The sequence below is a fragment of the Palaemon carinicauda genome, chromosome 13 (genome assembly GCF_036898095.1).
Source record: "Palaemon carinicauda isolate YSFRI2023 chromosome 13, ASM3689809v2, whole genome shotgun sequence".
In the NCBI taxonomy this organism is placed as follows: Eukaryota; Metazoa; Arthropoda; class Malacostraca; order Decapoda; family Palaemonidae; genus Palaemon; species Palaemon carinicauda.
Window position 1 is genome coordinate 26,415,323 of NC_090737.1, and position 26,299 is coordinate 26,441,621.

The 26,299-nt window shown below is 39.5% G+C and overlaps 1 protein-coding gene across 1 annotated transcript in view; it reads right to left on the bottom strand.

The window, feature by feature from the left end:
• Nucleotides 1–26,299, bottom strand: part of LOC137652236 (uncharacterized) — a 352,081-nt gene that overhangs the window by 37,112 nt on the left and 288,670 nt on the right. The window contains 5 exon segments of the mRNA XM_068385477.1: nt 10,798–10,954; nt 15,836–15,948; nt 18,146–18,296; nt 20,889–21,022; nt 22,206–22,395. Coding sequence (XP_068241578.1) covers nt 10,798–10,954; nt 15,836–15,948; nt 18,146–18,296; nt 20,889–21,022; nt 22,206–22,395 — 745 coding nt within the window.

Consider the following 26,299-nt stretch of genomic DNA (forward strand, 5'->3'; position numbering starts at 1 on the left):
ATGATACCTTGAATGGAAGTACCTTATTTCTAATTATATCCAGACTATTTAATAATCGTTTCACCCGAAAGCCATAAGGTTGAGGAGATTTTGGGTGCAACTCAAAGTATGATGCATGTCTTACAAGGCTTGCAGTCTGAAATGCTAGAGAGTTAGGGAGTCTTTGCAATCTAAACCAATAGCGAAGAATGGAAGACATTCGGTAAAAGTCTAGAGGTAACTCTCCAGCATCAACAAAGAGACTTGGGATAGGCGAGGTTTTAAAAGCTCCAGTAGACAATCTAATACCTGCATGATGTATCGAGTCTAATATTTTTAACCGGCTTGGGGTGGCTGAAGAATATACCTCACAACCATAACTAATTTTGGAAAAAATCAAGGCCTTGTATAATTTTAAAATAGTATTGCGGTTTGCCCCCCACGATGTATGGGACAATACTTTCAAGATATTCAGAGCTTCAACACATTTAGCTTTTAATGCTTTTAAGCAAGAAACCCAAGTCAGCCTACAATCAAATATCAAACCTAAAAATTTAGCTTCTCTTGCACATGGTATCCGTTGACCTTTAATGTATATATCTGGGTCTGGATGTACTCCCGGATACGACAAAAATGGACAACGGTAGTTTTACTTGTCGAGAACTTAAATCCATTCATGTCAGCCCACTGGATAATTTTATCAATAGAGAGTTGGATTTTTCTCTCAACCATTGCCATTCTGGTGCCAGCAAATGATATTGAGAGATCATCCACAAATAATATTGAGAGAACATCCTGGGGAATGGCTGAGGATATCCCATTAATTGCTAGTGCAAAAAGGATTACACTCAGCACACTACCCCGAGGAACTCCTTCTTCCTGGCACTTACTCTCAGATAGAGTTTCCCCAACTCTCACTTGAAAAACTCTACGTGAAAGAAATGCCTGAATAAATAGTGGCAGCTCTCCTCTCAATCCCAATTCATGAATGGTTTTAAGTATACCATATCTCCATGTGGTATCATATGCCTTTTCAAGGTCAAAAAATACTGTAACATGGTGCTGTTTGGAAGCAAAGGCTTCACAAATAGAAGACTCTAGTCGTATCAACACATCAGTCGTTGAGTGCATTTTTCGGAATCCACATTGAATCGGTGATAAAATACCTTTCTTTTCAAGGTACCACATCAGCCTTGCATTGACCATCTTCTCCATGATTTTACATAAACAAGATGTCAATGCAATAGGAAGATAGTTTGCTGCTATAAACTTGTCTTTACCGGGTTTTAAAAAGGCTAAAATAATGGCTAGTTCCCAAACACTTGGGTAACTATGATCATGCCATATTCTATTAATAATACTTAAAATAAATAGCTTTGTATTAAAATATACATGTTTAATCATTGCATATGGAATTCCATCGGGTCCAGGGGCTGTATTATTGCAATGAGCAAGTGCAGAATCAAATTCTCTTTCAGTGAAAGGAGAATTATACGACTCTTCCCTTCTTATTACAAAATTTAAAATTTTCTTTTCTTCAGTGCTCCTATACTGGTGACCAGGGGCTCCTTCACACTTGCTGGATACTTTTGAAAAATGATTAGCCAGGGCATTGCTAACATCATTTGCTTCAGTTACATACTGGCCATTCACCTTCAACACTGGTGGTGGGTTGGGGGTGAATTTGCCAGCTATCTTTTTTACTTTCCTCCACACAGAAGATGGTGGTGTTCTACTGTTAATGGAGGAAACAAAAGACATCCATGACTGGCGCCTTGCTTCTTTCATGGCACGACGGAACTGTGCTCTACATTTCTTGTACATAATTAAATTCTCATCAGTTCTGCGTCTACGCAATCGTGTTAAAGATCTTCTTGTGGCTCTGTGCAGGGCAGTTAGTTCTGAAGACCACCACGGGACTGGTCGTCGTTTGAATAACCCTGTTGTTTTTGGAATTGAATTGACTCCTGCTGTATGGAGAGTTCCATTCAGTAAGTCTATGGCATCATCAATATTTTCAACTTGTCCTGCATCCCCCTCAATTTCGCTTAGCTCACGAAATTTATCCCAGTCCGCCTTGTCAAGATTCCATCGTGGCGATCCCTGTAAAGGTGGACCATTGTTGGTGTTTATAATGATTGGTGCGTGATCTAATGTTCTCCAATCGAAGTCGAGAAGGCAATTAGAGCTTACGATTGATAGGTCAATACATGACAAGGTACCTGTCTGGACATGAAAGTGTGTGGGCTCTCCTGTATTAAGGAGTCCCACATCTTCATTTTCCACAATTGATGATATGATATTTCCCCTCGTGTTTGCTAAAACATCACCCCACAAAGTATGTCTACCATTCAAATCTCCAAGTAAAAGAAAAGGTTGAGGGAGTTGGTGTATCACCTCCACTAAGTTGTCATACAAAATGTTATCATTTGGAGGCAAGTACAGAGAACAAATTGTATATTTTTGCCCTATGTCGATCTGTACAACCACTGCCTGCAGAGGTGTACGAATAGACAGAGAAACTTGGGGAACATCTCGACGAACGTATATGAGACTTCCGCCATGGCTCCCCACTTGGTGATCATATGGTGTCCTATAATTAATGTATTCGCGAGGACAAGGGGCATTATGATCAAGTTTGCTCTCCTGTACAAATAATTATGGGGGAATGCTCATGAATAAGGAGCTTAAGTTCTTCATATTTAGCCCTTAAACCCTGACAATTCCATTGCAAAATGGAGGAAAAAACTATGGTTTATAATTTGGTAGACCCCTTGGATGGAGTCTTCCCATTAGCAGTTTTTGATCTAACACTATTTTTAGGTGGTTTTATTAAAGAGGGTCTTGATAGATTGGGTTTAGAATTTATGATTTTCTTTTTGTCTTTTTGATCTGATTGTTGAGGAGGTTGGTGAACCTCCACTTGAATTTCCGATTTATTTAAATTGACTTCCAGATCAGAAATATCAACAGACAAATCATCATATTCATTTGACGTCGTAATTTTGATATTTCTTATGGAAGGGGGCGAGAGAGATGGAGGTCTCTCTCTTTTCCGATTAGTAGGTTTTGAGCTACCAGGTTTTTGCACCTTCACCAATACAGGTGCACCTGGTAACTTGGTGTCAGGTGGTATCTCCATCAAATCAGGCAAGGACATGGCCTGGGAGAGGTTAGTACTATTGTTGGTAATGGGGGACGAAGGCTGTACAGAAATGGGCAATGACCCATTTTTAATACGCTGTGGCAAAGCCTCAGGAGGCAATATGATTACCTTGTCATGCAGTACTTTATTATCAGAGGTTGTATTTTTTTCCTTAGGATTACTGGCAGTGCTAGGTGGGGTTGCTGTCTCCTGTGGTAAATTTACCTTTGATTTTAAGGCCTTTGCATAGCTGGTTGATTTATTCAACAGTCTTTTTGCATGTCCCACACTTATGTGTTCTAAACTTGATTTGTTTAGGTCAGCTTCCTCCAACTAATACAGTTTGCATCTCCTATCAGTTGATTTATGATTCAAATTGCAATTTGAACACCTGGCCTCAAGTGTACATTCTCCATGATAAGTTTTGGAGCAAATACCACACATTTTTCCATTTTTGCAAACTTTGGATGGGTGTCCAAATTTAAAACAATTAAAACATTGCAGGGGCTTTTGTTTGAAAGGCCGAACTTTAATCCTTTCATTTTCAATAAAAATATGGAAAGGTACATCAGCATCCTGGAAAGTAAGTATAATCATTGAAGTTCCAGGAACCTTATGCACTTTCCATACATTTAATGGACACATAGAAAGTATCTCCTCCTCTGTAAATTCGTATAGGTCCTTATTAAAGACCACTCCCTTTCCATAACTAAAATTTAGATGAGGTTTCATTTCCAATGTAATTTCATCACTGCCTGTCTGTAAGTTAGACAGTATTGCAGACTGAGTTGAAGATTTGGCATGGATGAGATAACTGTTCTTCCCAAAATGAGATATATCTCCAGGTGCTATGGTTCCTACTTTTTTTTTAATAAACTTACATATCTTAAAATAATTCCCTATTATCCCTTTAGGTTCAGCTAAGAGCCACATTGGTGGTTTGGGTTTTCTCTGTGAAGGCATGGGTACATTTCTATCTTTTTCAAACCAATCAGCAGGTTTGTACACATCCAATTCCTTTGGGACCTTATCACAAAGAGCTCCCATGATGTTCAATTCGTTAATTTTGATACTACTAATATTACTAATGGCATTAAACGCTTCATCATGACTTTCAAAAGATATCCAAGAGTCCCATTTTTCATCTCCAAGTCTCATCCTTAATTCCTTTATCAATCCATAGCACTCAAATGCTCTATATATATCATCATAATTTGTCTCTAAAGGGATTTGGGAAGCATGAAGGAATCGTAGTTTCCCTGTGTTACCCAAATTGCTAGATTTTTTAACATCAGTAGAGTGGTCCTTTTTAGTTCGAAGGTCGTCAACAGAGTTTTCCTTAATTACAGTAGCAGAAGTCGTCAACAGTGCCGGGGGGGAGTCAGCAAATCCAGGGGATGGGGAGTCAGTATTTGAAGGGTCCATATTTAAGGGTGGGATTTTCAGGTTTTTTGTTGTTGTTTTGTTGGGGTACCTGCTTGAGAATTATAAGAAAGTATCATACGTTGGAAAGGAAATTTGTATTCTCCACTATCGGCACAATGAGTGTATACTTCCCCGATGGTCCACTCCATACCCTACCCGAAGGATAGCATCAAAACAGATATAGAGGCACAGGTGTAAGCTAAACCCGCCTGTTAGGACTGAGACCAAAGTAGTATGGAATCATCCTCCCCATATCTGTAATGATGGGCTTCCGGCCAAAAGCCAAGAGTCCCACCTCAAGGATTGGATCCCCCTGGATTCCGATGACCCAACCCTTGAGAGTGGTTCCGCCAAAAAGGTCCAAACCATCTTTGGGATGGCTGAGATCATCCAATACTCTCATATATAGCTTTGAATGCGAATACCTCCCAACCGTGATCCCTTCTCCCATTCATCTAAGCAGGCAGTAATAACGAATGTGGAAATATCCACGCCATTTAAATAAAATAGAAAAAAAAATAGATAAATAAATAAATGAACAAATAAAATAAATAAATATATATATATATGCATACATCTACATATATATATAACTAAGAAAAATAATAATCATAGAGATAGGACAGCAAGATGAAAGAAAGTTGATAAAATTAGGAGAAGGTCGAAGTAATATTAAGCAGAAGAAAAAGATGAAAGAGAAATTTAGATTCAAACTGGGGGAGCAATTTCCCGAAGTTCGAGAGCCCTCTTGCCCGTCACCAAGATTCAGCACGGGAATGAAATGCCGTGCTGAAGCTCAATGACTTCATCAAGGCATTCTCTCATTAAGAGGGCATCTGTTACAGAACGGAGATTCGAATCCAGAAGGAGTCGAACCGAGCATCTGGCACCACCTAACTTTGAGTCTTAGCACCAAACTCAGGGACGAATTTGAGCGCTACCTCGCCCCCATACCCTTCCATGGGCGATGTCATATAAGAGACCATGAAGTTCATTGACTCGCTTGGCCAAAGCTAGTAAGAACACAGTCTTCTAAGCAAGGTCGCGAACTGCAGCCTTGCGTAATGGTTCATAGTGAGGTCTCTTAAGAGACCTGAGAACTCGAACCACGTTCCAAGGAGGAGGTGTCACATCCGACTGGGGGCAGGTAAGTTCATAACCTCGTATGAGTAGGGAAAGTTCCAGCGGGGAAGAAAAGATCATTCCTTTGAGCCTGAAGGCTAGACTTAAGGCTTAGAGATAGCCTTTCACCGCCGAGACTGAAAGGCGCATTTTCTTCCCGCAAATACACAAGGAACTCTGCTATTGCTGGAATAGTGGCATCGAGTGTAGAGATACCCCTTCCACGACACCAACCACAGAAGACTTTCCACTTTGCCTGGTAGACAGATGCGGATGATTTTCGCAGATGTCCAGACATCCTAATCGCAACTTCTTGCGAAAAATCCTCTCTCAGCGAGGAGATGCTGGATAGCCACCAGGCGTGAAGTCGTAGCCAAGCTACAGCTTTGTAGAAGATGCTGGCATGTGGTTGTCTGAGTAGATCGTGTCGTGGAGGGAATTCTCTCGGAAGTTCCGTAAGGAGTTGCAGAAGGTCCGGAAACCATTCCGTGTGATGCCATAGCGGAGCTATGAGGGTCACTGAAAAATTGACCGATATTCTGGTCTTGTTGAGCACCCTCCTCATCAGACAGAATGGGGGAAAGGCGTACACGTTGATATTGTCCCACCGTTGTTGGAAGGCATCTTGCCAGAGCGCCTTGGGATCCGGGACTGGGGGGAAGTATTGGAATCTTGAAGATCAGCGCTGTCGCAAACAGATCCACAGTCGGGGAACTTCACAAAGTCAGGACTTTGTTAGCTACTAGATGACACAAAGACCACTCTGTACTCACAATCTGAGACGCTCTGGTCAGATTGTCAGCGAGCACATTCCTCTTGTCTGGAATGAAACGTGCCAATAGTAGAATCGAGTGGACTTCGGTCCATCTCAGTGTCTCTACTGCAAGATGGGATAGCTGCTTCGAAAAGGTACCTCCTTGCTTGCTGATGTAAGCCACTACTGTGGTGTTGTCGCTTATCACCACCACAGAGTGACCTGCCAGGTATTGTTGGAACTGCTGAAGGGCCAACAAAACAGCCTTCATCTCTAGACAATTTATATGGAGGCACTTTTCTGATTCTGACCACAGGCCTGAGGTCCTGTGGTACAGAACGTGCCCCCCCCCCCCCCCCCCCCTTTCTTTGAGGCATCCGAAAACAGCATTAAATCCGGGGGAAGGACGAGAAGATCCACTCCTTTTCGTAGGTTCTTGTCTGTCACCCACCACTGGCGGTCCGTCCATTCCGCAGGACCCATAGGGATCATGACGTTAGGGGAATCGCAACCTTGATTCCACCGGGACTTGAGCCGCCACTGGAGAGATCTCATCCTGAGGCGATCGTTGGGAACTAGACGAGCCAAGAAAAGGTGACCGAGGAGATGTAACCACGATTGGATTGGAAGCTCTTCTCGTCTGAGGAAAGGGCTTGCGACCCCTCTCAGCCTTGCTATCCTGTCATCTGATGAGAAGGCTTTGTGGAGATTGGTGTTTATAATCATGCCTAGGTAAACCAGTCTTTGAGTGGGAAGCAGAGAGGACTTCTCGAGATTTACCATGATCCCCAAATCCTGGCAAAGTCCTAGAAGTTTGTCTTGGTGTTGAAGAAGGGATGACTCCGAGTCTGCTAGGATCAGCCAGTCATCCAGATAACGGAGGAGACGGATGCCGATCCTGTGTCCCCATGATGATATTAGGGTGAACACTTCGGGTGAAACCCTGTGGTGCTGTGGAGAGATCGAAACACAGCACCTTGAACTGGTACCCCTTCTGGTCTAGGCTGAAACCTAAGTACTTCCTTGAAGACGGATGGACTGGGATCTGGAAGTACGCGTCCTTCAGATCCAGTATACATATGAAGTCTTGCGGTTTCACTGCAAGTCTGACCGCGTTTGTGGTCTCCATGCTGAACGGAGTTTGCTTTAATCTGGACCTCTGCCCTAGGGGCCCGCCCCCTTGCTGATCCCATGGCAAGGGAGCTAAATGACACTGGATTCTTCCTCAGGGGAGGTAAAGATGATGTGAACAGGACGCGATAACCCTGACTGATTACGGAAATCGTCCAGGAATCGCCCCCGAGTTGCTGCCACCTATCTGCGCAACCTTGTAGGCATCCCTCCACTGGCGGACATGCAGGGGGACTGCCAATCCTAGCATTTGCGGCCTTGGCTGCTCCCTCTAGGATTCTTCCCTCCCCTGGAGGACTTCTCGCCTTTCTTGTCCTTTACCAGAAAGGGCTTAGACGCCACTGTCTTCGCTGCCGTTGTCGGTTTCGTGGTCTTGGTGGGACGTGGCTGCTAGGGTGTTGGAGGTTAATAGGGCTTGACTATCAAAGCCCTATGTAGGATGGAGTCTTGGTGACTTCCTCCACCTCTCAGCAGCCTGCTCCACGTCCTTGGGCTCAAACAGGTTCGTTCCCATAACGGAAGAATGTCTGAGCCTGTAGATTTCGGTGCTATGGGCCTCCCGTTACTGTCTTGGAGTCCTTCCCCTCCCTCCTGGGAGGGATGCAGGACGCCAACAACGATGGAGGCAGGCTCTTTTCCACTCTTATTCGAGAAGACTTTAACGCGCGAGGTGAGGTTTCCCTCAATGGTGTGATTGGGGAACCTCTCACCTCACGTGACTCCCCTGAGGACGGGAAATCCTCGTCCGAAGGGGAGGGAGAAATGTCTGAGGGGGGAGGGTGCCTGCCTCGAAGACTTACAAGGAGACAGCTTCGTCCTCGGGGAAGTTACCGCGTCCAAAATTCCTCTTTTCCTCTTCAGGGAAGTAGATGCAGCCAAGGATTTGTGGCCCAACTCAGAGAGAACAGGCTTGAAAGCCTGTGCTACCGCTCTGATTAGAGCCCCAAACCAGGGCTGCTGGCTGATGGCTGCACTGTCAGACACTCCCTCTGGAGGAGGGGGGTCGCCTGTAAGAAGAAAGAAGATAAGGAAGAAATATCCCTGGACCTTTCTAGAACCTTCCCCCCTACTGGCAAGAGCGCTGTTCTGCGCTTGCGGGGAGGGGGGGGGGATGCAGTGATGGCGACCTTACCGCACCTTGTCCTGCAGCCTCGCGCGTGGGAGGGTATTGGCGATTGCGCTGGGGAGCGCGCTGGGGAACACCCGGGGCTCGCGGGCAGGAGACTGCTGGCGGGCGAGACTTCATAGAGAGCGCAGGAATCAGATTGCGCGCTTGCGCGCATGATAAGAATGAAGAGCCTGTATGGGCGAAAATAAAAAATCGTCGGTGCGTACTCGCGTACCAGAATGTTGGCCGCCCAGCTATCGGCGCGCGCGCGCAGAAGACCATCGGTAACCGCACGCGGAAGATCGTCGGTGCTTGCGCGCGTGAGAAGATCGGCGAGCGCACGTGGGAAACCATCGGTACCGGCGCGCGGAAGATCGTCGGTGCTTGCGCGCATAAGAAGATCGGTGAGCGCACGATGACGATTCCTCTGCGGCGGTCGAGTTAACGGATAAATGCCGACGGGAAGACCGATGGACTAGAGAGGGAGAGGTCGTTCCCCACGAAGTGGAACTGTGGTGGCCTTACTGCTACGCAAGTGTTGTTGTCGTACATCACACACAGCACAAACACTGAAAAGAAAACTTACTTTTCTATACACAAATATATACATAAACATAAAGAATGTTTATACATATATATGACAAGTATAAGGAAAAGTAAGTAAAAAGACAAAAATTAATGGCAGTCCAAAATAGGCGAGGAGAGAGAGGAACAACCATTCTTGCTCTGAGCCAAAAGTAAAGAGCTCAAGTACAGGTGTGTGTGTTGGGGGGGGGGGGGGGGGGGTTAGCAGGCTACCCTCCCTACCACCCGCTAACTAGCGGTGGGGTAATAAACACTCATTAAAATTTCAATGGCTTGTCATTTCAGCTACGCCGAAAGTAATAACCCCTACTAAATAGCGTGGTTTGTATGTCAGTTACAGAACAAATGCAGAATGATGTCACGTACATATGCATAGAAGAAAACTAGACAGCATGGGATGCTGAATGTTGCAGTTTGCATGAGAGTAATCTTGTGGTCTGACAGCCTATCAGCAGCAAGGATATAGATCAGTGTGCTCTAATTGGTCATGTCTCCTCTGCTAACCCATAGCATGACTTGTATGAAATAATCTGGGCAAGTTAGACTACTCTCTTCACACTTCTCGAATCTCGTTTTCCACACAAGTGCAACTCTGTGTCATCAATGCCACAATATGCATTTTCTTCTTCCCGGCAAACTAAACAAACTGTATGTACTGCTCTCACTAATAAATCAAATTTCTGTATATTTATTTATTGCTATAAACTATTTTATTAAGAATATGCACAAAAATTGCTATTTAAAAATGACCTAAAAAAACATAAGAAACCCATGATATAAAGAGGAGTCTGTATAAGAGATTATATATATGTCTATAAATTTGTGATGTACCGAGAGCATGACAGGCGAACCGCAATATAGCAAGCGATTACTATACTATACTTATTTACACAGATTCCAGTGTCTAATACCTCAATTAACGATATTTTATGAAAATGTCAAGAGAGCTCATACCAATACAAAATTAAAAATAGAAATCATCAAGGCTATAAAGGGGAAAATGGATGTAGAACCATATTTATAGAACTTCTGATTCAGTCTAAAAATTTAATTTTGCTAAATGTATGAACAGGAAGAGCATAAAACTTCAATTAATCTAATGTAAAAACACTAAACATCTAAAAGTTTCAAACACATTACTCAGGAAATAAAAAATCTCATGCTTTATCTAAATGCTTAGAAATAGAAAAATTAATAAACTTCAATAAGGTATTTAACAAAGTAATGTACACATAAACAGAGAAATTTGTCATCACGAGAAAGGCAGCAGTGCTTTAGCCTACATAAATAAAGGAAATTTATCATGGAAGATGTCATTTCCAGAGTGAGATTCAACCTAGACTTACCATTGAGCCTTGGAAGGGTCTCCAAAATAAAAATACAAACTAAATATGGTATAAAGACAGACATTAATTTACCTACAATGCTGAAATGTTTGTATTATATAAAGACACTAACCCAGACTATTAAAAAAAAAATTGCTAATTTATAATCAATAAGTGAAATAAAAGTTCAGATTTTTCATACTATAACAAAAGTTGAACAAACCTGCTATTTTTTCATCAACATCAAGGCTTTTATCATTTTCCTCCTCATCTCCTTGAAATATGGATGTCCGGATAGAACAACTACTTCCCAAACTTTTGTTATCTGCTTTAGCACGCTTCAAATTATTGTTGTCCTCCGAGTTCTCCTCACTCATAGTCTGCAGGAGGAAAGAATCTTAGCAATATATAACCCAGAAAACTGAAATCAAAAAACATTTATATTTGTTACATACTTTTTTTTAATAAAATGTAATGCACAATTAGCAAAATAACTACACCATATATTTGGGGTGAGTGATTTTTTTAATTTAAGTGTACTATTGTTTTCTGTAACTACAGTATGTAGTTAGTTTTAAAGTGCTTTGTTTTTGCTACTACTACCAGATTCTCCAAGATTCCCCCCAAAAAATTCTTTCCAAAATATTAAATTTTTCTAAAAAAATTATAAGACGGCAAACTCTCCTCTCAAGAAATCCCCATAGTAGAAAAATTTAATCACAATAAATAATAACAGAATGTCTCCGACACAGTCAACTTCTTTTTTTATAAAATATTTCATTTCAATATTTAACCCAAAGTCACAATGCTATAGGATTTAAAAGCTTTCAGCTTTCCAATATAATCACAATCTTTAAAAAGTAATTTATGTTTTTAACCATACGAACCAAGTCCTTTAATGGAAGTTCTATTTCACTGAATCTGGAAACTAGGCTATTAAAAATCAAAATGAGATGTTAGTAGTTAATGGTGGGTAGAGGGCAAGCCAAGTACCAACACCACCCCCACCGAATAGCCATTTTGACCTTCACCTAAGACTCGTGGAATTGATGAGGCATGAAGTGTAACTTGAATGACTCAGGCTTGGGAGTTAAGAAATTAGAAATTACTTTTCTGGGCTCAACCTGTGTCGCTCCGTGAAATGCTCCTTATAGCACCATTGATAATGCATAAATATTGCTAAATATACCAGAGAAAAAAGATGCGTGGAATGCCAGGAATAAACCCAGCTCGTTCACTCTAATGAGTGTCAGTATAGTAACTGGGGCGTGTCAGAACCACGACCATAGGTCCCTCACCAGTTAGACCTCTCCTTCTTCAACATCCCCCAGAACTACGAGGTGCCGATCTACACCTGACCGCTGCCTTCTACTACGACTATCCTCCTCTCACCCCAACCCATGCTCCCTCCCTCACTCCTCCTTAGCACCAGCAAAGGTTCAGACATGTTTTTCATAGTTCTGTGTTGTTTTGTGTTTTTGAAGATGTCCGGCGTTTTGGAGATCCCTGCTCCCAAGTTGAGTATTATATTTGTCTGTTTGGGATTTCTAGGTAGCGACACTCATTAATTTAATAACCTTGTTGGTTTTTATCTCAGCCGCTTTGTTGACGTTCCCTTACGGGTGTGTACGCGGCCATTTTGGTGTCGCTTCCTTGTGATCTCTTTGTTTTGTCTGACTTTCAATTAGTTCCTCATACTAGTTGTAGTCTCATTATGTGTTCTGGACATGTAATTGAATGTTTTGACAAGTTTTTGTCTTTTATTTGGGCTATTTGGACAGTGTTAGTTAGTGTATGTGGCCGAGCAGTGCGCGGCTTCGGTCAGTAGCCTTTCATGCGAGAATTCATGTATTTTTTAGTTTTTTACGGGGATTCGGAACGCGTTTTAATTTTAGTTCTGCCTGTCCAGGTCGGTATTTTACCCGATTTTGGAGGCCTAATTTTTGTTTAGAATGGTCTAGTTTTCTCTACAAGTCGGCAACAACCCAATTTTGGAACGTTTAGCTATTATTTCCTTTTACGCCGTGTTCCTCTCCCCCTAATTTACTCTGTGATGCCTATTTAATTGAATTTCATAGTCTTTTAATATATTTATTTGAGTTTCACGTCTGCCATTATATGCTGTTTTTGTTTTCGTGCTTCGCGGAAAGCCACATTCTTGCCGCCTCATCGGGTCTTTCCTTTGTGTTCGGAGGGTATTCACCCCCTCCGATCACAGAGGTCACCTGATTTTGAGCCAGTCTCCCCCCCTCTTGGTGTCCTCTCCACCTTTACGCCTTTCGCCACTCCCTACATAGGGGAGTAGGCTTGGGTCATGTGCTTTTAAAAAACAGGAAGTCACCCGAGGTGGGAGCTGGCTCCTACGCTCCGTGCGTTGTTGCAGGTGGCGCTCTCTCCTCGTTTCGTCTTGGTTGGCCACCAGTCGTACGGGACTGGGTATGCGCCTAGCCTCACGCCCCCCACCCCCTCCCCTCGGGTTATCCACCCTTGTTATCCTTCCATTCCGGAGGGCCCGGATAATTTGAGAATCGTACCTACTAATGGTAGTTATGTTTCTTTGATTGGATTCAGATATCCTACTGTTCTGATACCTTACTTAATCCTAGATTTATTTACGTATTTTTATATATGGTTGGTTCGAGAGAGAGAGAGAGGGGGGCTGCGACGGAGGTTATATTGTGTGTTAGAGTTAAATACATAGCATTTAATTTTTGTGCCGAATTGATGCATGTATTCCGGAGCTATATTACTTACATAGCATTGAGTTTTTGCGCCGGATTTACGCATGTCTTCCGGCCCCACATTGTTATTCATATTCTCCCAGTCTGTAATTAAGTTTAGTTCATTTAATTTTATGTATTCCGGAGCCTACAGATTTCGATGGTTGTTTCTAGTCTGCTTATCCCTTCTTGGTTATGCTCCCCACTCCAGTGGGTATCCCGTGTGCTGAGAAACTCATAATAATTTTCTTTCTTTGGGTCTGGCGGACTGGTTCATGGTTAATCCACTCCTCGTTTTTGGGGCTCGGGACATTTATGTTTATATTTTTCTGACATGACAGGGGGGTAACATGCTTATTGAATGCTATTGTATAATTAATTCCTTTAGCTCTTCAGCAAGCATGCTTTCTGCTGGGTGTCACGGCGGAATTTAATTCTTTCAGTATTTCGCCGGGGTTCCCGGCACAAGTTAATTTTATACTCACATATCAAATTATCTTACGGGCATACACTGCTGTGTTGCAACAGCCTTGTGGGCATGAGGTTTGTCGTTCTCATGCCGGGTGTGCGGTCCAAGTGACTGATCTTTTGGTCTGGCATCCAGATGCGAGCGAGATTTGTTAGGCTCTGGTCTCTGACGTTACGAGTGATTCATTATGTACTATTTTCTTTCCCCTTTTTCTATTTTTTGTCTGTTCAGACTTTTTGTAATATTTGTTACAATTTTGTGGGAACAATAATTTTGCTACATACTGATATTGGAGCGATAATGCTTTATTTACCTGCACTCCCTTTTTATGATGTGTGTTCTAACGGGAATGTCTCTTTCAGGTCTCTCCCGCCATCAAGAGCGCTTCTCTTGCGACCCCCAAGACCTGGGTTGGTAGTTTTGGCCGGAACGTTAAGGCCAAGCAGCATTATATTTTGGCGGAGATGTGTTCCCTCCTTTAGCCTAATGCCAAGATGTCAGCGGCAGTGGCATCTGATGTGGCGGCACCAATCGTCGCCAGGATTCGCGAGGAGACTCAAGCCTTCCATGATGACTTGGTGGGACTGGGTGATGATGTTCTCGATGATGTGGCTGCGATTAATTTGGATGAAGAACCTATGGTCATTGATTCGACTGGTACAGGTAGGGTGGTAGGTGAGGCAGGTAGCATGCGGTCTAAGGTTCCTTTCCTTAATCCAGCGCATTCTCTTTCTTCTTTTCAGGGATTTACTGGTAAGGTCGTGGACAAGTCATGCTCGGTAGTTCCTAAAGTTAAGCACGTCAAGAAGACTTCACCTAAGACTAGCAAGCCTTCCAAAATACTTAAATCTCTCCTCGTCAGGCCATCCTCGGCTTCTAAGCGACGGTCGGTCTCGGAAAAGGTTTCCCCAATGGCTCAGGGCTCGAGAGTGAGGAGCTCATAGGCTAAGTCCCCGGAACTGACTTTTGATCCGGTGTCCTTTTCGAGTAAGCTTATAGAGAAGATGGGGAGTATTGTGCAATGCCATATTGGTCCTTGCTGATCATCTACAGTCGATGGACTCTTTCGCCCAACGACTGGAGAATCAAGAGACCATGATGAAGACTCTCTTGCGGTCCGGCCTTCCAAGGCAACAGCAGTTTGTGGTCCCGCATGCATCAAAGCTCCCGATGTTTGTGAAGAGCAACCCGTGGAGGTTGGCCCTGCATGCCCCATTCTCGGAGGGCATGTTGACTACTGAAGGTTGTGGTACCCGTCCGGTGAAGGACTTTGAGTTCTACCCACCGGGTTTGCAGTTCCCATTCCCAGGTTACGCGCGCTTGACAGAGGACGCGCTTGTCAGGGTGGAAAAAGTGCTGAAGGAGACTATTATCTTCCCAAAGGAGCAGGCCCAGTTCGCCTGGGTCTGGGCCCTGACTGAATGGGAATGCATGAATACCAAGTTAACCCCTCACAAGGGCACGTATACCATGTTTGTGGTCGAGGAACAAACTCCTACTCCATGCACCACCAAAGAGGTGGATCTTACTTTGCAAGCGGCGTTGGAGGACAAACACCATCTTTAATAGCTCTGCCAGAAGAATAGAGAAAAAGTATGGGCATTTACCACCATTATAGAAAAGCGATGGAAAAAGGGTATTAAACACCAATGAAGCAATTGGCTGCCTATTAAAAGAAAAAAAGATTAATTATAGAAGATAGGAAAATGGAAGTAGGAAAAAATTCCAAGAATGGCAAAGAAAGGAAAGAAACACCAATATATCATAAAATCTGAGGATTGTTGATTTTCTAAAATCATCCCAGTAAATGGATAAAGAATCTCACTCAGAATGTCGAGAGTGCTACTCAACAGACAACTCCAAAGTATTGCTATCTGATGTAAGAGAAGTTTATACAGTAATTGAACTCTTAACTAATACCACTTGAGTTCTTCTAAGAGATTATTTACTGAATTATATGTCATAATATCTCAAGCGAGAAATGCTTATTATTATTGTAGATATATCTTTAACATTATTTTAAAACAAACTTGTGCTAGAGTTTCTTCTATTGATAAACAAATATGACATACCTCATATGCGAACATCCGGGATCCAGGCTTTTTCAAATTACCTATGAGATTTGTGCGACTTGATTCACTTTCACAATCAAATTCATCTGATGAAGGCGATTTGATTACACGGCCTGTAAAATAAAAATGTAATACCAAAACTATAAATTCATCAATTTAATAAATCACATGGTAACCTATTGTTTGGAGAAACAATGTTACAAATATAATCTAAAGCAAATACCAGTTTGATGCTTTATCATAACTGTAATTTTTAAAGCCTGTGGAATAACCTGGCACCAACAGATCAAACAAATTATGCTCATATGAGTTGGCAGAAAATCACATCATCTGTGATAAGTATTGACCTTAAAAGAAATAGAAGCCTCCTTCAAACAATTGAGCTTCAAATGAGAAATCAGTAAGGAAATCTTATCTTTTATCACTTTTATTAAATAGTAAACTCTCTTTCATTAAATAGTAAACTCTAACTGTGAAAATTCATAATAAAATACACTTCAGTCTATTAATAGCCATGCCAATCAGGGAATAAATCTTAAAAATGTAGTGCCATAGAAATTTGCAAGGGAAGACTGGGGACTGGGGGACAGAAATCAAATATATGATTTTACATGATTTTCTTGGAAATAAAATGAAGCGGTCTACCCAAGGTGAGTTAGGGGAAGGGAAAGTTTCCAATGAAAGATAACAACTTTCTTGTAACATGTAGTCTAGAAAAGGGACAACAAAAATCCTACCCATCAGAAAAATTAATAGCAATTTACACTGATAAACATCAACTGTCCTAACAAAATATGTTCAACTGTCTTAACACAATATGAATACACCAAGAAAGGAAATAATATTATAGATTAATACTAATGCAATAGTAACAAGAGCTCACTGGTGAAAATACTGTACCAGGAACTCTACTATGAAATATTTAAAGTTTTGTGTTTTCATTTTTAATTTGAAAATTTAAAAGATACTTTTAAAGCTACTGAAAGGAAGAAAAATTAGAAAATTTGAACTTATAAATCAACAATATTATCTATTTCATATATTTCCATACTTACTTTTTAAAAATATGTTAACAATTCATAAGTGGCAATTTCAAAACGATAGAATAATTATATAAAATTATAATCTTGTTCCTATCTTGCTGCCATGTTACCCCATCCTAGGGACCACTATACTACCACTCATCTGCCATGTCCCAATACGAGAAGCCTCAGGACCCAGAAATCTCATGTACATGTGAGCTATCTCAGGGTGCTTCTGTTTTGAATGCATTAACTCAAATACCTTAAACTGTTAATCCTCAAAACAAAATAAATAATCTGTTAATCTGGTTGTATAACTGACTTTTGAAAAATCTCCAAATTACCCAGAAGGTTCAAGAGAAGTTTTACATGAGAAACATTTCCTTTTAAAAGTTCATCATTAACCTATCATCCATAAGAATAGTACCTGAATGGCTGGAAGATAAAGCCAACTGAAATCTGGGGCCAGCATTCTCAATCCAGGATGAAAGCACCCAGTGAATTATAATATCTTTCAACCATGTATAAAAAAACAAAGGAACTTCTTGGACAGGAGATTTTTATAATCAAAATAAGAAGATTTAACACCCCAATGAGTCAAACTTTATTTTTGCAGAGCTGGCCTGGACTGGAGATGAGCTTGGAATTGGATATAAACATTTACTAAAACTATTTAAATACTGTACATGTATATCATATCTTCTTTTCCAATTACAGAGGATTGAAGTTGGAAATTCTATTGGTAACGTCACAATGATGGCAGCAAAAGACAAAAGCAACAATCTGTGTTCCAACAAACGTATACCAAAAAATTATTGAATGTACATGAATAAAACTTACTTGCTCACATTTGAGGCAATATCTTGGTAAATAACTAACGCATACATAAATGTAACATCAATAACATAAATGTACAGTAGTATGACAAATATGAACTGTTCTCCATTGCTAGTAATAAGATGAAAATAAATAAACATATTGGATAAGTAAGTAAAGTACATTTGAACACATTACAAAACTTGATCTTTGTCATTGCACATACTCTGCATGTTATACTCATTTGTCTGTTAGGACATGACAGATGGAGGGCAGTATAGTAGTCCATCAGAGGGGTTACATAACAGCATGGGAGAAAAATTCTATGGTTTTCCATTTTATTCAAAACTGTGAAGTAGGCACTTCTCAATTAATAGCACTTTAATTTTCCAAGGTATACTTGATGGAAATGAAACAAATTGGATCTCCAAAAAAGTGTGAAAATAATTTTTCACATGCATAAAAATCTTACCATCTTTATCTCTTCTTTTTATTCTTATGTGTATTGGCTGATCATCATCATTTGGTTCCATGCGACCTCTGCTAGCACTTCTTGGACTTATGGGATCATCTCGTCCAGCTGTGTTTATGGACAAATCAGACATACGGAAGATGCCACTACCCTATTGAAAAATTAAACAGATAAGGTTTGAGCATGATTTCATTAGCCTCCCTAAGACCTTAACTAGAGGATAAATAATCAAGAGCTCACTCATACTTACAAGAATTATGTAAATGGAGCACAATGAAGATACTGTTATAACCTTATTGAACAAATGATTTTTCCTACTATCAGTTATAATGTTTGAGTGTTCATTAAAAGTCATAAAGTTTGAAGAGTAGGGTAGGATACGCAGCTCTTGTCTTATATATGAAGGAGGAAGTAAAGCCCATTCAGTCCCCAGATTACCTTTTTATATGTTTACATACTAACCCCACACATGTTGAAAGTGTGGCCAAGTACATGTAGAAAGCCTACTCAAGTTTTTATATTATTTTCATTTGAAAAGTTTAGTACTAATTGCTATCTATATACCCTAAACTATGCTTACTAACATAAGAAATTATTTTTGATATTATTGCTATCTAAGTAGTCTAAACTGTGCTCACTAGCATAGGAATTAAATTATGTTAATCATACGTTTGTTATTTCTCATGTTACCTTGAGTTATGAAAGCAAACATTCATAAAGAAAACTTGTGCAACTCAGAACACTTCTATGTGAGATTCTTTTGAGGGTAATGTTTAAACACATTACTTATTCCTTTTTTTCCACTGTTCTATACTGACTTTAGTACTTTAGTAAGTGAGAGTAATTGGTGAAAGTTTCACCCAGATACCAAATATCCATTAACCCATTTCATCCATTAGGATGGCAGAAAGTGATGTCAGCGATACTCTGGTTGTAGCAATAAACTCTGCTGGTAACCACATAAATGAAGTTTTCAACCATGCAAAGTGTATTACTTTTCTAAATATATTTGGTATCAAGTGATTCACAAGAATTTTATTTTCTATATTGCAGTTTTTGGCAGGGTCATCTTCTTACTGACTGCACAACTTCCTGGTGATACACAGACAAGGCAGTCATAATTATCTACTCGGTCTCAAGATATAATTATTCATTATTGACAATCAACGCTCTACATCGTGTAAATTGCATAATTATTGCCTTTTAACACTTGTCTGATGGTATTTATGACTGCTGTGTTGCCCATGTCTGTCAACCTCCAGTATGTTTATGCAGCAGTTACCTCCTCTTTGCCTCCTCTACAGTAACGGATCAAGAATACCAATTCAGATAAAATAAATAAAGTGGAAATTTAATATATACATCAGCTGCCTACCACCAATATACATTATTAATTTTATTCATGAGAAGTTATTTTTACTTTAATAGTTACATACCAAAAAGGTTATGATAATTATCCAATAGTGTATGTTTTTATCAAATTTAAATACTGTACTAAATTTCTTTTTATGATACTCCTGCTTGTAGGATCTATAAATCTGTGATACTGTAATACACAGGGTAGAATTAATGTTACTTCCCAGATACTTTGACATATTGAGTTCTCTACATTCAGATTTCCATTTAATATTAATAATAAGCATGGAATCCTAATATTGAGGATATTATCAACAGCTAACCACTAACATTACATCATTACAGGTAATATATTATGGATATGCTGAGTAACTACAAAATAATACTCATGGCGTAGAGAACTACTGATCCTCTACATACATACATACATACATACATACATATATATACCAAGGCACTTCCCCCAATTTTGGGGGGTAGCCGACATCAACAAATGAAACAAAACAAAAAAGGGGACCTCTACTCTCTACGTTCCTCCAGCCTAACAAGGGACTCGACCGAGTTCAGCTGGTACTGCTAGGGTGCCACAGCCCACCCTCCCACATTATCCACGACAGATGAAACTTCATAATGCTGAATCCCCTACTGCTGCTACCTCCGCGGTCATCTAAGGCACCGGAGGAAGCAGCAGGGCCTACCGGAACTGCGTCACAATCGCTCGCCATTCATTCCTATTTCTAGCACGCTCTACATGCAGCACATTAAACACTCAGTATTATACCCTGATGGCCATAATACTGTTTACTTCTTGATTCATTTCAATTCAATCATCTGAATATTGGATTTTGATTACACTACAGTGCTGTTATGAATTCATTATATTTTATTGACTTAATATGTACATTATTTGCATAGGGTAAACTAAGTAAAGAGCAAGTTGAAGCTAGGGTTTGGAACAACATTCTGCCTCTTATGGACTCGTCTTAGGATCTATAGTTGGGAATAAGCAAGAAATTACTTTTTAAAATTATATCTTTAATTTCAAAAGCCATTACTATACTGTATGAGAACTCAATCCTTACAAGAATTTAGCAGATAAAATAACTGAAGTTTCCGACAGTATATAGATATTTAAAACTGGCAAATAAATTACTATGAAATAGTTCTTGCTTTTTCAATACCTGGGTTAGTGTCCTTGCATCTTTAATAATGCTATCCTAAAGTATGTAAAGCTTAATTAGTCTTCAGAGATTAAAAATAGGGTACTGTGCTTTACCAAATCTAAGATTTCTTAAGTACAGACACATAGCTATGAAAAAATTAAATTTCAATTTCATTCAAAATAATATAATACAGTTATGCATACAATCACAAAGTTCACTCCTACCTGAGTGAGTAATGTGGGATTTCTAGTCACAGATTCTCGGCTTTGGCTGGTAACTTGTGAAGTGGATGACATCCTTGAGGCCGATCTATTGAAACCACGAGGCTTTCTTGATGTACGCATCGAAGTTGTGCTCCCTACCAACATATAAGGCTCATTGTAAACATGTTATCAATACATTATATATAAGTGATTTTGAATATACAGTAATTACATTTATTAACAAAATCACTTACAAATATGAAATCTTGTATAGAATTTCTTACAATTTTATATGAGTCTAATTGGTAGGAAAAAGTACAACAGTTCAGAGATTGACTGCTAATGTTTTCCAGCACTGTATTCAGTTTTTTTTATTTGGTCCATGCTTGTAGTGATATTTGTTTTCATGGGTTTAATTCAATTTACATTCCTTAACTATGGCATCCAAGGTGAAAAACAAAAGCATGTGGTAAATCTCAACTTGTTTTGATAGTCCTGTATACAATTTGGTGATTTTGCTTGATACTGTGTTTCAGGGAAAGATATTTTCAATAAAACAGACAGCACTTTCCCCTATTAGACCTTTTATTGCAGGGTTCAATGTTAATCAATGTCAAGACATTTTTGATGCACCTACTGTATTTTATAATTATGACCTGAATTTCTCTCTATTTTTAAGCACGTAATATTTTTTTTTCTGCTATGTTTTCTTTAATTAATTTTGTGTTGAGATTTATAACCCACCACTATTTGCTTATCTCCAATTGAAAAGTCCACGTTTTCTGACCAACTTTTACCTTTTTAAATTGTCTGTAGTTAAGAATATCATGCAACAAAATTATAAGATTTAATTTTAATTCTGTTATTATTAACTATGAGTATGATATAAAATATAAACCATAGATTTACTAAGCTTAAAATGAAAAACTACATGGTAAGATGCCCAGAAAAAAAATATTCTTAAAAAAAAATCGAAGGCTAAGATTACTTTGACACTCGTTTGACTGGTTCTAAAATATGGTTTACTTGCAAATGATATTTTTAAATCTAACCTTATGAATTCATAAGGAAAATTAAGGACATTATTATCACTCACCAGTAACTTACTTTATAGAAAAATAATTAAAATGGTTGTGCATGTTAAAATATCACAGTATTTATTCTGTCATATCATACATGAAGCACTGTACGACAAGTTTTCAACTAATCAGTTATAAAATAAAACTAAACTGAAGCTTGTGTCATTGTTGAAACACGTATCCCAATTACCAGTTACAATGCTATGACAAGAAGCAATTACACATACATGCTCTGATTAGTTTTCATTGCTGTACATACCGATTGGTCGTATACTCCTACGTCTAAGGTTATCGTTGCTGCCATATTTCATTCGCTGGACAAGTTGCGAGAGTATTGAAGGTTTTCTGCCCACTGATGCTGACTGAGGAGGTGATACTAAACCAGATCCAGATGATCTTCTACTACCACTTTTTATATCTATAGCCTTTGTTTCCCCATTCTCTAATTCCTGGAAACACAATTCAGTTTCATGAAATAGAATGATTTCCTTTAATTCATATAACAATTCATATATACCAATAAATGTAAAGAATGTTCCTTTAGAAAATAAAACCATATTACAAAGATACATGGTATTCCAGGAATGTAAATTTTGGAATTTATTTGCCATCAAAGAAAATAAAGCTTATAATGAATAAACATCTACAAAAAAATAAAAAAAAATATTGTCCATACAAATTCCAATATCTAAAAAGGAAGGTTTCAAACTTTAATATCCTATGAAAAAAATGGGTTTAGATGAAGGGGAGGGGCTGCGTCATCTCTAGGAACTAACACTAAAGTACAGTAGAGCTTGACGCACAGCAGAATAGCTCCTTAGTCTGGTGTCAGTAATATCTTCTATGGAAATGAGTGCTGTCGGCGTATCTTGGATTACCAGTGCATCTCTAGTAATGTTATTGTTCATGCCTAGTTAAGAGGTTTGACAGACTTTGGTCATAATAAAATTTGAAATGAGATACCACCTTTTTTACTAATTTCGATATGGAGAAGATAGAAGTGGATGGATTCTTTTACAGCAACCCTCTCAGTTAATCCCTCTTCCCTCAACCTTTAGTGAATAAAGCAAAGACTAATATCCATACATTTGATAAAAGTACTCCACTTTTTATTATTATTATTATTATTACTATCCAAGCTACAACCCTAGTTGGAAAAGCAAGATGCTATAAGCCCAGGGGCTCCAACAGGGAAAAATAGCCCAGTGAGGAAAGGAAATAAGGAAATAAATAAATGAAGAGAACAAATTAACAATAAATAATTCTAAAATAAGTAACAACGTCAAAACAGACATGTCATATATAAACTATTAACAACATCAAAAACAAATATGTCATAAATAAACTACAAAAAGACTCATGTCCGCCTGGTCAACAAAAAAGCATTTGCTCCAACTTTGAACTTTTGAAGTTCTACTGATTCAACCACCCGATTAGGAAGATCATTCCACAACTTGGTAACAGCTGGAATAAAACTTCTAGAGTACTGCGTAGTATTGAGCCTCGTGATGGAGAAGGCCTGGCTATTAGAATTAACTGCCTGCCTAGTATTACGAACAGGATAGAATTGTCCAGGGAGATCTGAATGTAAAGGATGGTCAGAGTTATGAAAAATCTTATGCAACATGCATAATGAACTAATTGAACGACGGTGCCAGAGATTAATATCTAGATCAGGAATAAGAAATTTAATAGACCGTAAGTTTCTGTCCAACAAATTAAGATGAGAATCAGCAGCTGAAGACCAGACAGGAGAACAATACTCAAAACAAGGTAGAATGAAAGAATTAAAACACTTCTTCAGAATAGATTGATCACCGAAAATCTTGAAAGACTTTCTCAATAAGCCTATTTTTTGTGCAATTGAAGAAGACACAGACCTTATGTGTTTCTCAAAAGTAAATTTACTGTCGAGAATCACACCTAAAATTTTGAAAGAGTCATACATATTTAAAGAAACATTATCAATACTGAGATCCGGATGTTGAGGAGCCACCGTCCTTGACCTACTTACAATCATACATTGAGTTTTGTTAGGATTCAACTTCATACCCCATAATTTGCACCATGCACTAATTCTAGCTAAATCTCTATTAAGGGATTCACCAACCCTAGATCTACATTCAGGGGATGGAATTGATGCAAAGAGAGTAGCATCATCTGCATATGCAACAAGCTTGTTTTCTAGGCCAAACCACATGTCATGTGTATATAGTATGAAAAGTAATGGGCCAAGAACACTACCCTGTGGAACACCGGATATCACATTCCTATAATCACTATGGTGCCCATCAACAACAACTCTTTGGGATCTATTACTTAAAAAATCAATAATAATGCTAAGAAACGACCCACCCACTCCCAACTGTTTCAGTTTGAAAACAAGGGCCTCATGATTAACACGGTCAAAGGCAGCACTAAAATCAAGGCCAATCATACGAACTTCCCGACCACAATCAAGGGATTTCTGTACAGCATTGGAGATTGTAAGAAGGGCATCACATGCTCCAAGGCCTTTACGAAAACCAAATTGCAAACTAGGGAAGAGATGATTACCTTCAGCAAACCTATTAAGACGTTTTGCCATAAGACGTTCAAAAACTTTAGATAATATGGGAGTTATGGAAATTGGGCGGTAATCAGTGGGACTTGAGCTACCACAAACACTTTTACATAGAGGAGTAACATTACCAATTCTCCAACTAGTGCTAAAAGCTCCTCTTCTTGCTAACTTGCGCAAAATAACAGATAACTTTGGAGCTAAGAAATCTGCTGTCTTTATAAAAAACAAAGGAAAAATACCATTTGGGTCTACACCTCCATAAGCATCAAGCTCCACCAACAGAGCTTTAATCTCACGAGATCGAAAAGCTAAACTAGTTAGTTTAGCCTCAGGAAAACAGGAAGGAGGAAGTTCAAGTTTTTCATTACTCTGTTTACTGTCAAAAACATCAGCCAAAAGGGTGGCCTTTTCCTTTGGACAGTGACTGACTGATCCATCTGGTTTAAGTAAAGGAGGAACTGTTGCATCTACACCAAAGAGTGCAGATTTAAGGGTAGACCACCATTTACGTTCCTGAGTTGTACCAGAAAGTGTTTCTTTTATGGTTAAATTGTACTCCTTTTCAGTCGAGGCATAAACTCTCTGAGCAAAAGCTCGAAGCTGAGTATAGTTGTTCCAGGTCAAATCTGATCTGTTACCCTTCCAAAGATGATAGGCCTCCTGTTTCTCCAAATAAGCACGTCTACAATCATCATTGAACCACGGTTTGTCCTTCACTCGGTACCTTAGCACACGAGAAGGGATACGCCTATCAATTATGTTGACTAGATTCTCATTCAAAGGGACAACAGGATCTACACTATTATATATTTGTGACCAATTCAAGCACAAAAGATCATGTAAAATCCCATTCCAGTCTGCTTGGGATTTCATATAAATTTTACAAGAATATGATATATCAGGGACAGGCTGCTCAGTCTTCACTAATAATGAAATCAAGGCATGATCAGATGTCCCGACTGGAGAACCAACCTTACTAGTTATAACGCCAGGGGAGTCAGTGTATACGAGGTCCAAGCAATTACCAGACCTGTGAGTAGCTTCATTTATGATTTGCTCACAGCCTGATTCAGAGGCAAAGTCTAAAGCTCTTAAGCCATGGCGATCGGTAGGAGAGATAGAACTTAACCACTCCCTATGGTGGGCATTAAAATCACCAACAAAGACAAAAGAAGCCTTTCTATCATCTTCTTGTATCTTAGCCATAATGGTAAGAAGACAATCGAAGATAGAATCATCCATGTCTGGATTCCGGTAGATCGAACACAAATAAAAGTTGTTATGCATGCCACAAACTCTTATTACCTGAATCTCATGACATCCACATTGATAGCAGGACTTATGAGAAGCAGGGTACTCAGTCCTAATATACACCGCCATTCCCCTGGCCCTAGGGATGGCTTCACGTTTCAACATTATTGGCTTCTTAAAACCAGTTATAAGGAGCTCAGATGAGTGCCTCATATTAGAAACCAAAGTTTCTGAGCACAAAAGAATATCATACTGTCTAGACGCAACTGTAAGGTCTTGGATATTTGCATGAAGACCACGAATATTGCAATACAGAAGACGACATTGACGAAATCTAGGACGTAATGGTCCTGGATTTCGCTCAATGTCTCCAGACAGCATAAGAATAAATAGAAATAAAAAAGAGACATCATACTTAAAAACTAGATTAACAAGAATTATAACAAAAACAATACGTACAGAATTATAAACAAAGTGATTGATGATACCCATAGACTATAGTAAGAAGTCGGAAAAACTGGTCAACATGGAGGAGCCGA